This window comes from Equus caballus, chromosome 5, assembly GCF_041296265.1.
Source record: "Equus caballus isolate H_3958 breed thoroughbred chromosome 5, TB-T2T, whole genome shotgun sequence".
Taxonomy (NCBI): domain Eukaryota; kingdom Metazoa; phylum Chordata; class Mammalia; order Perissodactyla; family Equidae; genus Equus; species Equus caballus.
Genome location: NC_091688.1, coordinates 69,055,579 through 69,072,634, shown reverse-complemented (window position 1 = coordinate 69,072,634; position 17,056 = coordinate 69,055,579). Strand labels below are relative to the sequence as shown.

Here is a 17,056-nt window from a genome sequence, read left to right as displayed (position 1 = left end):
CTTTTTAAATATTAGAGTGGTAGAATAGTGAAACAATGAAAACTCAAGAATCTCAGTGCAATGCAAAGGTTAACTATTTTTATGTTGTTAAATTTTGCCTACTCCTTTAAAAAATTTCATAGTATGTCTACCTAACCCAAATCTTTGAACATATTCCTGCATTTTTCATTTTGAGGTCATAGTCTTCTACGGTCTTTTTGGTCTGATTTTCAGTACAAACCTGCCTGTTTGTCCATTCTTAAGTAATGTGCTTATTCACCACTGTTTCACCAGCACCCAGCATAATGCCTGAGACAATGCAAGTGATTATTTGTTGAGTCAGTAAATACTTACTCTGTATTTCAAGCAAAAAAATAGTCTTAATTGCAAATTACTAAAAACTGTCTCTTTTATCAAATTCGTAAACTGTTTTATTGGATATAATTGAAATATCTGGGGTGCTGAAAGAAATAAACCTAGATTTAAAAAAAATAATTAAGGAATTCACCCAGATTATAGATTAAGTCAATGTAAAGGCAGTTATCTATGACTTTCTTCCTTATTGTTGATTTTACTTAATCCTTACTGATTAACAGTTCAGATGATGAGGATCCTTGTAAGGTTGGAGAACAAAACTATTTGGAAAATGTATTCTAAGAAAAACAAAACAAATAAAACCCTACACATGGTTCTGTGTATGTAATTTTTGACACATACATAGATAAAAATGTAACATGGATGTTTAATATACAACTTAAAGACTGAACTAGAGAATTACATCCAGTGAAAAACTTTACGAAAAGTTGTTGTGGGTTTGCATAGGATAATGACTGCAAAAATGGTCAGCAATGAAAAATAATGACTTTTTAAAAGAACATTAAATTGAAAAATTATCTGGATAAGTGAGAAACTTTAATTTGAATACATTCTAATTAATATTTTAAACATATATACTTTAAAACAGTTTTTAAATACAAATTTAGTTTCAGCATCCAATCTTAAAATATCTCTAGAAAATTATGAACAGTGACCTGGTAATTGTATGGAAATATCTAAGTAAACTTGTGCTATAATAAAAATAAAGGGTCAGGCCAGTCAGTTCATTTTATTGCCAAATGTAACAATCAGAAAAAATATTTCATATTCCAAATGTTTTTGTTGAAATGGAAAACAAAGAATAAATTAGGTTTCAAGCAAAAAGAAAATGAAATATTTGGAGTCAGAGATACTAAATAGATAATATGTGCTCTGTACCTGATATTTCTAACATAATCCATTTTTGTGATGTCTATCTCAAGTATTTAATAAAATGCATATTTTATTTGATCATATTATTTTAGTAAATTGGGCATATTTCCATTTATTTCGATACAAAAATTTTAGACTTCTCTAAAATACCATAGTGGACTAAGAGACACAGATGGAGCAAACCAGAGAACACACGGAATCCTGCTTAGTATAATTTACACTTTCACAGTCAAGGTCTACAGATATATAATTTGAGCTTCATTTGTAAAGTTCAGGATAAAGCATTTCATGTTTAGGTAATAACATACCAGTTTTCCTCTCTTAAATTCACTAAACCAGCTTCCTGGTTTCTCCTTTGGCCATGATGAAATTCTCACCTGTTGCAAAGGAACAGGAAAATTAGAATGTAGGGAAAAATTATGAACAATATTGTTTATGTATATATCAGTAATCTTCAATAAGACTAAGATGCTAAAGAGCTTTTAAAATGGTCTACCACGGATTACACAGAATGAGATAAAGAACAAAATTTGACATAGATCCTGTGAATTCTCATTTAGTGAAGATCGAGTCATTTTCTTCCTGTTTTCTTTAATTGCTCAAAAAGAAGAAGGTGGGAAAATAACCCAGTAAGGGCATACTAAGGGCTGTAGTGGACACTGGTGGAACACTTAGGTAACCCTTTGCAAAGGAAACCCTTGAAATGCCTTGGCATCAGCCATCCAGGCAGGTTCCATCAGTATTCCACAGTCAAGGGAGGCATCCTGACAGTATCCAGCCAGCCACTAAGGGCGAGATGCTATAGAAAAGTCATTGGCAAAATGCAAGCCTAATCATTTCTTGCTAGGAAGAATGTTTAGAATCTGTTATAGATCTGCATTTATTGTTTTGCTTTGAAAAATCAGCAAAATATAAGGGTATGTAAAGCCTCACTATAGGGAATTTGAGTAATCAGTGTAAGAAGAGGCATTTTCCATTTTCCCACATTTCTTTGGGGGCTAGAGGAGCTTTATTTTGCTTTGCCACATGTCAAGGGGGTCTGGGAAACAGAAGTTGCTTTGTCTCCTGCCCTCACTGCCCATCCTTTGCTTACAAACTTAACTTCTCTCCTCAAGAGAGTAGCCACACATGAAGCTGCCTTAAAGAGTTTCTGTGCCTCTGTATGCCCAGACCATTTACTAAGAGGATGTGATTTATTAAAAGAACACAAATAAAAGTGAAATTTCCCACATAGAAAACATTTGGAGAATATAATTATGCTAGTAAAAGATTTTTCCTTTTATTAATAATTTGCCTTTAGCTTTAAAGATAGAACTCAAATATATTGATACTGCTAGGTGAAACATCAAGAAATGTGTTTGAAGAGATTAAACATTTAAAAAATACACAAGTCCAGAGAATACTGTTATCTTATGTAAAAGATGAATTCTTCATAAAATTGTATATTTTGAGCATAATATACAGCTGTGAATTTTACCACGTGGCAATGGGAATGAAGAATATTATACATGCACTAAAAACTGAGAATCAGCTGTGCTGTGTCATGGAAAGCGATAGAATTTTAGAGAGCAAGCAGGTGCATAAAGAATACATCTGGGTAAAAAATAAAGGAGAGAAGTATTTGTTAACTCTGTGCATCACTTTGGTGACTTATTCATGTTTATGTAAATGAAACGCTCTAATTACCCTGTAAGAAAAGCAGATAAATGAAAATATGACAGTATAATTTTCCTGTTTAGTTCAATATTGCAAAAACATGGCAGAAACTGTCAACAGTCACCACAAAACAGATTGGTACTTACTCCCTCAGATTTTCTGTCTGGATAAATGCAAGTCTCGCCACCAGACGTGAAATTACAGTAAACTTTGAAGGAATCTCCTGAGCAACCTTGGTTAGGATCAATCCAATATTCACCTAGAAGGAGGAAAAGAAATATATCATATAAAAATATATTTATATCAAAAATCAGGGGCCGGCTGAGGGCTGAGTTGTTAAGTTCATGCGCTCCACTTCAGGCGGCCCAGGGTTTTACTGGTTTGGATCCTGGGCACGGACATGGCACGGCTTGTCAGGCCACGCTGAGGCAGCATCCCACATGCCACACCTAGAACGACCCACAACTAAAATATACAACTATGTACCGGGGGGATTTGGGGAGAAAAAGCAGGAAAAAAAAATCAAATGTATTATATATCAAAGTTTATTAGAGAAATAAGGAAAAGTGAATATTCATGGACCTTTTCCTAGATGAATTCCTTTTATGCTTTTGGTCATACGGAGGTATATGTTTGAATAGTTAAACAGTGATCCCTTGTCTTGTCTGCCTCAAAGCTCTGCAAATGCCCTCATGCACTCTGCTTGGAACACCCTCTTTAATTCTTGTCATGCCTATTACTTTTAGGTTTCAGCTTAAATATCACCTCCTCAAATATTAGCATTTTATTTATCTGTGTAATAAATTGCATGTACATTGGAATCACATATACTCAACCCTAAATCCCATATGTATTATTTACTATTTAAGTAATCTGAGTATAGTGATTAATATATTTTTCTTGGTTTATGCATCTGTAACAACGGAGGTGATAGTTATCTACCTAGCCTCAAGGATCATACTTTTGTACTACTTTATAACAAAAACTTCTTTTGTAGTAAATGCACTCTCCCTTTGAATGGGATCCTAAGAAGGTCTATTTTATATATTTAAATGCAGTTTGCTATTAGTGCCATTATCTAAATGGTGCAAAACAAATCTTATGTGAATGACCATGATCATTAATTTCGTGTTCGGTGAGTAAAGATGGTTAGTACTGGGAGTAACATAAGATATTCTTTAGATAACTGACAACATGGTTTTGTTAATGAGCATTATTGGGCGTCAGAATTGATATACATGTATGATTACTTTGCTTCCGTCCTACCATTTTTCATGCTGCCACTTCCTTTCAAATATGATTTTGAACTATGTCAATCTGCTGGTTATGAAGTTTTAACATTTTAAAATTTTGAGAATCCAATGCCAATCTGCTTTAACTTTTGCTACCAGCATGTATAAACAGGGAAAGTACTCTAATAGACACTAAGCTTCTACTATATGTCAGTAACTTGAAATGTGTTATTTAATAAAAGCATTTACACTTTTTTGGATTACACCATTAACAAATTCACATCTGGAACAAATTCAAATTCTCAGAAAAAAATATACAAGAAAACAAAAATCATCCAAGGTTTTAGCAACCAGAATAATCACTCTTAATCTTTGCTATTTCTTATGGTTTTTAGGAATGTATAAATTTTGAATTATATGGTAAGCATTATTTTTATCTTGTTTTATTCAGTTAACACTATCATTATATATTCTTTTAAATAACATATTAATAGCTTAATTACTAAGATACCTTTGTTCAATAAATTCAGTATAATGGGGATACCATATTCAATTTGTCTCTGATTTATTCATCTCCTATTTCTATGTCACATCCCTAAATCAGGCCACCATAATCTCTTGCTTAGATTAGTCCAACATCTTCTTAACCAAGCCTCCTTTGATCCTATCTTGCTTCCTTCCAAATCACTTCAAGTCCTTTTCCACTTTGCTCACTATTGTTCAGCCATAAAGGTTTACTTTCAGTCCTTTGAAGACAATAAGCTCTTATTGTATTAAGGTTTTGCAAATATCCCCTCTCCTCTGCCTGGAATACTGTTTTGATTCTTCATATGACTGGCTAACTCTTTAAGCTTCAGCTTTATCTTTATCTCTTCGGCTTAAATGTCACCTCCTCAAATGTTAACATCCTATTTCCCCAAAATGGAATTATCATAATTATCTAAATAACCAGTTTTCTTCATAATATCTGTCATAATATGCTATTATTAATACTTATGATTTTCCTGTCTCCATTATTAGATAATAGTAGCTTGAGAGCATCATCTCTTCTGTTTATCTGTGAATCTCTGCATGAAGAATAGTGCGTGGCACTGCTAAATAAATAAATGAGTAAACGTAATTAATTAACACATTAAAGAATTAATAAAGCTAGTTATTATATGGAAGCCACAGGGAATTATAGTCCACAATGAGCTTTCCATTCCCAAAATTTACAAAATTTTTCTTGACTGCTCAGGTTCTAATGAATCATATGTTGTTTTATAACTCAGTACATGCTGTCATCTTTTACGTTTGATTTTCAATTATGCATGATTACCTTAGTCACCTAGATCAGAAGTCTGCGTCATTCTCCTTATAAATCACTGAATTGATATTGAACTAAACATATCTTTTTTGAATAAACACATTATAAATTTGAAGACCTTGGATATCAGTTTGTATAGGATCCTTAATAACTACCTGTGTTTCAGTTTTAACAGGCTGTGCTGGATTAAGATAGGATTTTACGACATTCTTTCCTTATGGTGGTGGCTGTTTCGGAATTGCATTAAACTTTTCTATCTGTACCGAGTTATTTAGATCTCCATCATAACATTCACTATATGATTGATAATGCAAAATAATATTGTCCTGAGAGTAAAAAGAGTGGCAAAGCATTTCCACATAAAGTGGGAGATTCAAAATCAGATAAAGATCTGTCCCTTGTTAGTTTAGTAATTGTATGAGTTTGGTCAATTAACTTAGGATACTTGAAACTATTTCCTTCTCAGAAGGGTATGTAAAGGTTTTGTTAAATAGTAGGTATAATAAATTATCCAGATTATTAGTACAAATAAATTTTCACAGGTGTTCTGGTTATTTGTGGATCAATGAAATACATTTTTGCCTCAAGCCATCCTAATTCTTAAATATTCTGTTTACCGAATCATTGCTGAACTGATACATCAAATATGATTCAGTTATGCTACTTAATCATGTTAATTTTACTCAAATTAATGTAAAGTAAGTTAAGATATAGGATATAAATAATTATCTAGTAATATGCACATTTGTGTGCACACATAAAACTCATTCTATGATAGTTGTTACAAGGCAAAATGCATTTGTGTTATCTACAATCATCCAAAAGTGATCTTGTCATAATTTAATGAAATCTTGTTTAAAAGACAAGGATTTTCCAAAGCAGTCCTTGAATTACACAGGGTCAATGACTTTTTCCGTCTACAAGACTGGAATTAATAATCATTTGCTTTAGTTTTATTTAGAGACAATATTAAACATTTAACTAGAATTAATGAGCTGACAATGCACCTCAGTAACTTAGAGGCTCAGTACATTTGCTCTGTCATGTATTATTAACATACCATCTGGGAAATCAGGATGGCTTAGTTGCAGGTCTTTGCAAGTTCGGGCTGGGTTGGTCTGAGTACCCATTGGAAACTTCATATGCTCGATGTCTTGTTTCAGGGAATTGAGGGAACCAAATATTTCCTCCATTCCATCCGAGTAATCAAGAATATTATCACCTGCGTCTGCTTGCATGCTTTCAGTATGTCTTCTTGTTTTTTTGGGTGACAAGATTGGTAAAGGCTGAATGACTTCACCAGGGGGACCCTGTAAAAGAGATCACGTGTATGTAATCGTTTACTAAGGTAAAACATACTGCAGATATTAGTTATTATTGGTTATGTCCTTGTTATAAAAATAACTATAGTTGATTTAGCTTTTCAATGTTTTCCCTATTTTCAATGTTTTCTCTAATTGCTACTATATATACGTGTATATATATATATTTCCTTGTATATATACTTTGTAAGTTCTTTTAAAAAGAATCTATTGGAGATATTGAGGTAGGCAGACAATTAGATGATTTCTGAACCTTTTTCTATACAAGTAATATAGCACAGATTTGTGTACACATATGTTTTATACGTTTTTATTATTTATTAATTAGTTCTAATTTACATGGTCTATCTCTACTATTAGATTTTAGTCTCTGAAGATTAAAACACCATTTTAAAGTTCTTGTGCTATCTAATGAGTTGTCTATTGTGTTGATTATAATTTATATAATGAAATATTAAACTTTTAAAAATATGCATTAGTTTGTTTCAAATATTTATAACTTAAATCTTTATAAATTAACAAACTTAAAAGAAATGCAACCAGACTTGAATTTACATATGTATAAGAGTAGCTCTACATCAAATAGTTAATCCATATTCTTACGGGTTGAATTGTGTCCCACAAAAATTCATATATAGGAATCCTAAGCACCAGTACCTCAGAATAAGATTGAAAGTTGGGTCACTGTAGACATAACTAGTTAAGTAAAAATGAGGGCATTAGGGTAGGTCCTATTCCAGTATGACTGGTCACCTTACAAAAAGGGAAAGTTTGAGCGCAGAGACATGCATAGACAGAAGAGGATGTGAAGAGACACAAGGAGGAAACCGCCGTCTACAAGCCCAGGAGAGAGGTCTGAGCAGATCTCTCCCACACAGCCCTCAGAAGGACCAACGACACTTTGCTCTAGGACTTGTGGTCTCTAGAACTGTTAGACAATGCATTCCTGTCGTTTAAGCCACCTAGTTAGTGGTACTTTATTATGGCAGACCTGGCAAACTAATACACATATAGTTTAGAAACTAGCTCAACAAAGGAGACTAAATTTTCTTTTACATGGATCTATCATTTAGCAGTTGTGTGAAGCCTGGAAAATGTCAGTATTACTAAATGGTAACTATTATTGCTTTTATTATTATCATTATATGCAGTAGGAAAGAATGCCAAGCATCTGAACTTTTGTCTTTATTCCTAGTGTCAGGTATAAATGTATCTTTGTGGCATACAACCAGTTGCTTTCATGAAAATGTGACATAAAAATATATGATTTTCTTGAAAAACTAATAAAAACAAGATTATTAGAATATGTAGTTAAGGTATCTCTATATTCAAAGAGTGAAACCAACTAAAAGACAAGTCTTGGCATGTAGACCTGATTACTTAATTAATGTAATTGCTATTTCGTAGAAAATCAGCACTTTGACAGAATGTGCTTTTTCATCTTTCTTATAAATTCAGGAAATTATTCTCAGTCTCAGAATCTTAATGGCCAGAACATCATTCTTGTTACTTACTGGAGGCCCAGGAGGCCCTGGAAGACCACTGTCACCCTTCTGGCCAGCAGGTCCCTGTTAGAAAGAAAAAAGAAGAAGATAAATAGAGAACAAGGCATTTGAGTAGGCTTCACTGAAAAATTAAAATGCCAATGAGAAAAGTACTTACTGTAGACCCTTTGGTACCCTTTGGACCTTGAGGACCCTAGAAAATGCAAAGGCAAAGGTACAAATAAAAATCTGGAGAATTTGTGTCTCTTTGGTGTATTTATAAGTTTACTTTGTAAAATTCTTTTTTCTTGTACTTACCGGTAAGCCTGGAGGACCAGGTGGTCCTATGGGACCAGCAGGACCTGGAATTCCCTATAGAGAGAATCATGCAAATTAAAAAGTTTTTCCCAGTTATGCCATTTTCACATTTTGCGTAACAACACACATTGCAAAATTTAGAAATGCAAAAATACACAAGCATAGCCCCAAATTTTTCAGTGTGAATCTAAGAAATAACTTTTGCAAGATAATCTCTATTGGGTTTTTTAAAAAAAATTTTGCTGTAATGTCTATACATATTTTTATATTCCTGCAGACTTCAGAATAATGAGTTGTATGTGTGGGGGACTCAATAAATGTTTGTGTAATTAACTACTGAGCTGTAATTTTTATGATTTGTAACATAAGCCATATTCTTAATTTATTTACTCTAAGGTTAAATAAATTTCTTTTTGAAAACATCATTGGCTTAAGGAAATTAGAATAAAGATACTCTAAATCACTTCCTTGGTCTTGTTTAAAGGAATGTGTGCAAGTATGTGTGTGCTTACGATTGGAAAGAAGCAGGAAAATAATTTATATCTTTACTCACTCCATCTCCCTTTGCTCCTGGAGATCCCTGAGTTCCAGGGAGTCCTCTGTCACCCTTTTCACCTTGTTCTCCTGGAGGACCAATCAGGCCAATTAAACCAGGATGTCCCTTTGTAAGGCAGAGAACAGAAATTTTAACAATATATAAATTTCAACCATATATTAAATTATAGTCATGAAATAGTTGCACATTGAATTTATGAGACATAAAAAATGTAGATAAACGTTAACCCTTTCTAAATGGAATACAGGATTAAGAACCTCTTTCCCCTCACCCAATAGGATCATTTACTGCTTACATTAAGAGAGACCTGTACTAAGGGTTGGGAGTATTATAGAACAAAATGCTTTCTAAAAATATCATCTTCAGTGTTTCATTTACTTCAAGGGAATTCCGTCAACTAAAAGACCAATCATGACCACTTGTAATAGTGGTGAAATAAACAACTGAAAATTCATTATTTTAACAAGCATCTTATTTTATACAAAATTATTTCTATTCTTCAGAGAGATTCTGCAGTCTGTAAGAGACATTTGGAGACAAAAATAATCCAAAATATATGAATGCCACTCTAAAAAGGCTTATTTTTTAAAAATTGTTTGGTGTAACTCAGCATACCTTTTGGGAGATCAAGTTAGTATTTGAAAGATATTCTAGTTTAAATTTTTTATTTTCATGTTTAAAAACATAAAAATGGGCATTTTGCTACCCCATCTGTTTATTTTCTGATTAGTTATTTTAGTATAACCATATGCTTTCTCCATATGGTTCCTACAAGGGGACATTGAAAAAATATAATACTGAATTCTGGTACATTTTCCACTATTACTTTGTATATTTTATTTTCTCTGAATTCATCTAGCAAGCTAAGGATCGACAGCTTTTTCCTTGGTTAGTATGACACAGATATTTGAAATTTCCTTTTGAGTCATTTTAATCTGCAAAATTAATGCCTCTGTTATTAAGATATCAAAATTGTAATAACACATTCTTTTATTCTCACCTTCTCACCCTTAGAGCCGGGGTCACCTTTGAGACCAGGTAAGCCAGGAGGTCCCTAAATAATGAGAAATAATAAATATACATAGAATAGGTTTGAATTAGAGAATCATGCTACTAGCCATAGGGCAAGTTTGGTTTTGATAATATGATAGAGTTCAAAAATAATTAATAATGAATGGTATTTATTTTTCAGGATTCTAAATAATTTTGTATGTTTAAAACTCCATAGCTTAATATTTACCCATAATGCTAACACATAATATTGATAATTTGATTAAATAAATATGAAGTTAGAAATAGGACATGATTTAATTCAATTGAGAAGAAAGGATAAATTTTTAATTAAACTAATTTTAGAAGTTGTTCCCAAATTATACATCCATTCAGTGAAATATTTCAGTGCCAGATTTAAAGGTTATAATATTTCCAGTAAAATTTTTTTAAAAACTTTAATAAACTTTTGGCAATTAATCTACCTTTGATAACCACGTTTCCTAAGTAAACTCCCAAGATAGCGTTTTTAGCTGTAATTTCTGAATTGAATCTCTCATCTAAATGATTTATAAACTCAATAATAAGGGAATTTACTTTTTTCATATAATCTTATCTCTATTTTAATAACAACCCTTTTTATGCACCAAGGATAAGGCATTTATCTGTCTATGCTAAATTATATTCTTATGAAAATCACAGTGTGACTTTAGCAACTGTTAGTCCTGACCCCCACCCATGGAAATATTTGTATTGATGACTTTTTAACAAACTTCTTTTACATAAGAGTCAGCGTACTTCAAATCAAAGGCAACACAAAATATAAGATCCTTGTTCTGCAATTACAACAAGTGAAACTATGCAGGCAACAGATTCTGTCATAAGAAGTTGTAACTGACACTAAAAGATGGTTTGTAAGTATGTGATTGATGGAATCAGAGAGCAGATAATGCTGCAAAATGTAGCTCCCTACTGCCTGCAACAAGTAAGGCACCAAACAAAGGCAAAATATTCATACGGTTTCTCTACGAGTTTGAATTACTTAGATGGTTTGAATTATCATTTCAATAATGATTTTAACGCGGTATTTAGAAAGCAAACTGCTTTAACTTTTACCAGGCTATAGCATGAGTCTTCACTATTGTATCTTCTAAAGGTTACCATGAGTAATTTTTTTCCTCTCTAGCTGGACTCTCTGAGTCTTCAGTGTGAAAGAGCACATTAAGTCTCAATCCATCATCTTTGTGAATTTAAATTATGAAGAACCATGGATTTGATCCAAGCAGCATGATGTAATGTGAAAAGTACGGGGTTCAAAATAGCATAGACTTGGGATAGAAGCCAGCTTCTCTTATTAGCAATTTAAATTAGCTAACCAAAGAGAACTTCAGCTTTCGCATCTGTAAACCACAGATTATAATTCCTACTTCACGGGGCTACTGTGAAATTGAGGAGATGGGGTTCTTTCCATTCCTGAGTTTCTCAAGTCTACTCTTCAAACTGAAATCCTAAAGATCAGGGGAATGTAAGAATAGTGTTAGCACAAATTTGTACTAATAGTATTTGGGGTTATTATTAAATATATTTATATTTGTTTTAATTCATGAACAAATTTGAAATTCTGTAAGTATTCATATCAAAGAGGACAATTTCCGTACATCATTCTATTAAGAATAGATCAGACAGATAGATTTTCATAGAAAGTATTGCAATTTTAAATGTGAATGCACCTAATAATATTCTTTTAATGAGGAGAAAATTATTAATCTTCAGAGGTAAATTTGTGTTAATTCCATTTAGATTCTCTTTTGTATAAAAATAAACAATCATGCCATCTTGTTAAATCTTTGCAAACAAAAAGGAGACTACAAAGAAATTACCAAATTCACTTTCAAGCATATTCTAAGGCTGGGTTAGAACACTGGACTTTCATTTAGTTTAATACCCTCTCATAGGGGATCTCAAAGTGTGGTCCTCGGACCAACAGCATAAGCATCATCTGTGAACTTATTAGAAAAGCAAAATCTTAGGTCTTTTCCAGATCAACTGAATCTGAAAGAAATTCTGGAGTTGGAGACCAGCAATCTGTTTCATAGGTTTGATATTCTTTAAGGTTTGAGAAACAAAGCTTTGTGGCATTAGGTCCTAAATCCAGTTACATCAATATGTAAATCAGAACAGCGTAAAGGATCTCACTGATGTTAAAATAAAAACATTACCTATCCAGTACTACTAATTTAGTAAATTTTAAAATTAAGGGCGGGGTCAGCCCGGTGGTGCAGAGGTTAAGTGCGCACGTTCTGCTTCGGTGGCCTGGGGTTCGTCAGCCTGGATCTCAGCTGCGGACATGGAACCACTTGGCAAGCCATGCTGTGGTAGGCGTCCCACATATAAAGTAGAGGAAGATGGGCATGGATGTTAGCTCAGGGCTAGTCTTCCTCAGCAAAAAGAGGAGGATTGGCAGCAGTTGTTAGCTCAGGGCTAATCTTCCTCAAAAAATAAATAAATAAATAAAAAATAAAAGTAAGGGAATATATTTTACATCTACTTTTTTCTGATCTTATCAGAAATGCCTGGAAAATTATCATCTAGGAAAATAATATTGCCCAATAGCATATTTTTAAAGGAATAATATAAATGAATAATGGAAACAATCAAATATTTTCTCAAGGTCATGTCACCATCAGGACAGATGCTAAGGACTATATGTTAGAACAAGGTGACGTAAAAAAGCTTGAAAAAATAGTCTAATACAAATGTAATTGTATGAAGGAACCAAATATTTCTATCAGTAGCAGAAACCATTTAAGAATATTGGTTAAAATTGATATGTGTCAGGTAAAAGTAAATATATTCTTTAGATTGAAAATATGAAACTTTAAAGATTAGGCCAGATTGTTTTCTTTCTTCACTTCTCATTTCACATTCAAACTCCTTCAGGCATGTGATACACTTTGCAGAAATGCTGCTGTGAGTGAGTGAGAGACCTGATAGGATGCTGCTCGCCGGGCATCAACATTCCAATCATACTTCATTCAAAGTCTCAAGCATACCACTCATTAGTTGGACGATCTTGGCTCTACTACTTATTATCTGTGAGCTTTATTTATAAAAGTATTCTAATAATAAGTGTGGCATTGTATTGCGAGAATGAAAGAAAAACCAGGCCAACAATAGTGCTGTGCATCAGTGAAGTATAATATAAATGTTAATCATTATCATTCTTTTTTGATATGCCACATATGGTTATCGATCAGCTTTCTTGTCATACTATAATAGCACTGGCTAAAATGACAAAAAAAGAAGAAATACTAGGAATTTCAATTGCTCAGGCTTAATGAGAAATGTTCTAGACATTATTTATGTTTATAATGCATTGTAAATTGTTTCTATAAATATTATTCATGAAGGAGTTAGAGGAAATGAGTATTAATTCCTCTAAGCTAATAATCTCTTATGAAATTATAACTATATCTAAGGAGGAATTTGCCAAGCAAAATCAGTTTCTTATCATTTTCATCAGTTGGAAACAGCAATTGGTAAAGTTATGATATTGATAGCAGGTACAAATAACCCTCTGAACCTGGAACATATCAAAAATATCAACTCTGCATATAAAAGTTATTCCAAGTATACATATTTTCTATTTCCTCTTTAGGATATTGTAAATTGAAAAACCCTAGGGAAATACATAATTCATAAGTAATAAAGTGAACAGGAAAACAGGAATGGTACACTGTCAAGTGTCTAGAATACACAAACATTCTCCCCTGCAGCAGCACGCTTTACAGAAGATTTGCTTTGTTATGCATTTCAAAACTCTAGTGCATTGATGTTTAAAGAAACTGCGGATCCCCCACTTTATTTACAATGTAATATTGTGAAATAACATTGAATTTGGTGAAAAGAAAATGCGTTGTTTAAAGCTGCTTAGTCATTATGGAATGCTACGCATCTCAACCTTGTTTACAGATAGTTTAAATGTCGCATTAAAAAAAAATTCAAACTAACTCATCCTACCATTTATTCAGGCATTTATGATATTCAAAATAATGGTATCAGATATTTTATTTATAGATACGTGAAAAGAAGGAATTTATGATAATGCTAAGGTAAACTTGACCAAAGATAGATATTGAACGATTTTTCAGCTACACTGGAACAAGTAGGTTATTAAAATGAACGAATATGAAACAAAATAAAAGCCTAAAACTAAAACAGATGGTCGTCCTGCCTTTAAAAAATAAAATAAAAATTAGCTTAAAATTATTACATCATGCTAAGTTTGACTATGCAGCACAGGAGAGAATGTAACTGCCATTAATGTTCTCTTTAAAATACTCAATTTTATTCTCATTTAAATTTTGTTAACTAGTTACTCAAAAAATCAGCATCTCAACTTAAGAAAAATTCAAATAAAATTCTTTATATAATCTCATCATTGTCCTTAGCTTTCTTTTAGCTCTCAAATGTATTATTTAGCTATCCTTAGTTCCATATGGAGATTCTGAATATATCTATCTATATATATATAAAATTCATGCATATATAGAAGTTTAAACTAATTTTTACTATGAGAATTATCTAATTTTTAAAATATAAAGTACAAAATTATACCATATCTAACATTTTATGAGTTGATTACATAGAGTGAGCAGAGACCAACAAATACCACTTTAAGAGTATTAAAAGATGTTTGTTTCACTCTATCACAAAGAATTTCCACTCCAAAGGTTAATATAAAACTATTAAACTGTTACCTATATAGGTAATTGACGCTCTGTTAGCTAGAGTTCAACTGTCTAACTAGGTAGCTGCCAATCTGGAATGATGAAAGCAGAGTAAATTGTATTATTGAAAAGCTAAATCGTGTTTAAAAGTTGAGGAAAAAGGGGATGTCATAGCAGTTTTGTCTGACCAGTGGAATGCTACAGCAGGAAGTTACAGACAGCTTCTGGAAAGGGAAAAGAGGCCCAATAGATAGTTGCAGAACTCTAGTGATAAACATGCTTCTGAAGTCTATGTAGACTTGGACATGGGTGTGAATATATTTATAATTATTACCAGGAAAAACACATTATGGAGAAATACTCAGATGAATTTCACATAGATTGATTTCAGAGACCAAGGCAAACTTGCTTGAGTTTTGAAACTTCTATTTTCATCTCTCACATTTTATCTATACTTAAGCCTTTCTTTTTCTTCTTTGATAATCATACTTATGAGGCAAGGGTCCCCAGGGGAGATGAGAAAATGACATTTTAACAGCCCTGCTCTGAGTATATCTAGCATCTCTACTTGATTCTGCTACAGTACATATCACCTTATAGTCTGCTGTAAAAAGCTTACTTGTATTTGTTGGTCTCTTGCCTTTGATTTAACAGTCAATGACTTACAAACAAGTTTATTGATAATACATATGCATGAATGAGGTCAAATTTAGTTACTTTTTGCTAAGAATATGAAATTGTTTATTTTTCAAAACATTTATCATTATTTCATTCATTTAATAATTTTTTATTTGGTATTACTAGTGCCAAATAATGGTCTAAGTGTTTTTACAAATAACTCATTTAATTAACATAAGAATTTCATCAAGTAGAAGATATTAATATCCCTATTTAATTCATTTAAACATCATTACATCTTGTGAGATAGATGCTATTAATGTTCTCATTTTAAAGATGAGAAACCTAAAGCTTAAAAAAAAATTGAATAACTTTCTTAAAGTCATACAGCAAGTATGTGGTACTGCTTGTTTTTGAAACCAGGGAGCTTGGCTCAAGAGTTGATGATCTTAACCAATAACCATGATATGCTACTTCTCACTCTGGTCAAAAATTGCCTACTAAAATAAATCTTTCTCAGTTGAGTTGAAAAGCTCATTAAATTGCCATAAAAGGCATCCTGAAGATGATTTCTCTAACGTCCTCACCTCGTGAGGACCAAGGAGCAGTTTCGTTAAAAGTAGATATCACAGTCAGACGATTTGATCCTAGGAAAAAACTACAATATTTTCACATTCTAAGTACTCTCTGATAAAACAAGCAGCCGGAGAAAAAAACGGCACCCGTGCTGCTCAATTCTGATGCTTTTCATCTCACTCTGCGTCTAAAAGGGTTTGAGTTATTCAGCCCCTCGCTTTGTAAACTCACATTTACCTAAGAGTCAGAAAGGTAAACTTTTGCAAGCTGGACTCAGGTGGTACGTCTGATGGTTTTATTTTTAATATTAGCTGAAGGAAATCTCCAGCATGATATTTTTTATTTCATCTGGAGAAAGGTCAGAACACTTATTGGAAAATCTGAAATAACAAGAAAAAAATCTCTGGCAAATTTTAGGGTGACATTAAGTCGAGGTATTTTTTTTTTTTCCAGGCTCTGACTCTGTGTGGTTAGCAGTTTACTATATCTAAAAAGAATATTTCCTAAATAGTGGTGCAGACGTGGAGCTGATCCTGCTTCAGCCAGGCCCCCGTTCCTATACAGATGGGGTCATGAGCAGATTTGATAATCTCCTGCTTGAAGTCCCTCAAAATTTGGTAATTTTCATCCAGTTACTAAAACAAGTGATCTTTTCAGCGAAAGTTAGAACAATAATCTCCGTAACACTTAGGAAATATTTGGTACATTAGAGAAAATGTTTGTGGTATTTTTACTAAAATGAATGGCCCAAATTCCTCCTGAATATTCAAGATGGTGAACCCCAGTTTTGCAGTCTTTCTGAGTATGTCTATATCTCTGACGTAGTAAATATATTCATGATAAGAGGCATTTTTATCAAATTTAAATTGCTATATGGAGGAAAGTGACTCTTTAAACCAATATGCAACCCACTTGCACAGTGCTGTGTGTACTGTTTGCTATTTTGATTAATCTCTTTATACATAACTATTTTTGGACAATGAAGTTCAAATATTTCTACCATAAAATAGAATTTGTCACCTATTAAGCAATGATTTTAAA

At 32.6% G+C, this 17,056-nt stretch overlaps 1 protein-coding gene across 6 annotated transcripts in view; it reads right to left on the bottom strand.

Moving 5' to 3' along the window:
* The window catches only part of COL11A1 (collagen type XI alpha 1 chain), a 196,779-nt gene that overhangs the window by 4,117 nt on the left and 175,606 nt on the right, over positions 1–17,056 (bottom strand). For all 6 annotated transcript variants that reach the window (XM_001918115.6, XM_070267264.1, XM_023641533.2 and 3 more), the window contains 8 exons: positions 10,102–10,155; positions 9,099–9,206; positions 8,546–8,599; positions 8,406–8,441; positions 8,258–8,311; positions 6,482–6,731; positions 3,030–3,142; positions 1,536–1,604 (listed from right to left, as the gene is read on the bottom strand). In XM_001918115.6, the coding sequence (XP_001918150.3) occupies positions 1,536–1,604; positions 3,030–3,142; positions 6,482–6,731; positions 8,258–8,311; positions 8,406–8,441; positions 8,546–8,599; positions 9,099–9,206; positions 10,102–10,155 (738 nt within the window). The remainder of the gene's footprint in view (positions 1–1,535; positions 1,605–3,029; positions 3,143–6,481; positions 6,732–8,257; positions 8,312–8,405; positions 8,442–8,545; positions 8,600–9,098; positions 9,207–10,101; positions 10,156–17,056) is intronic.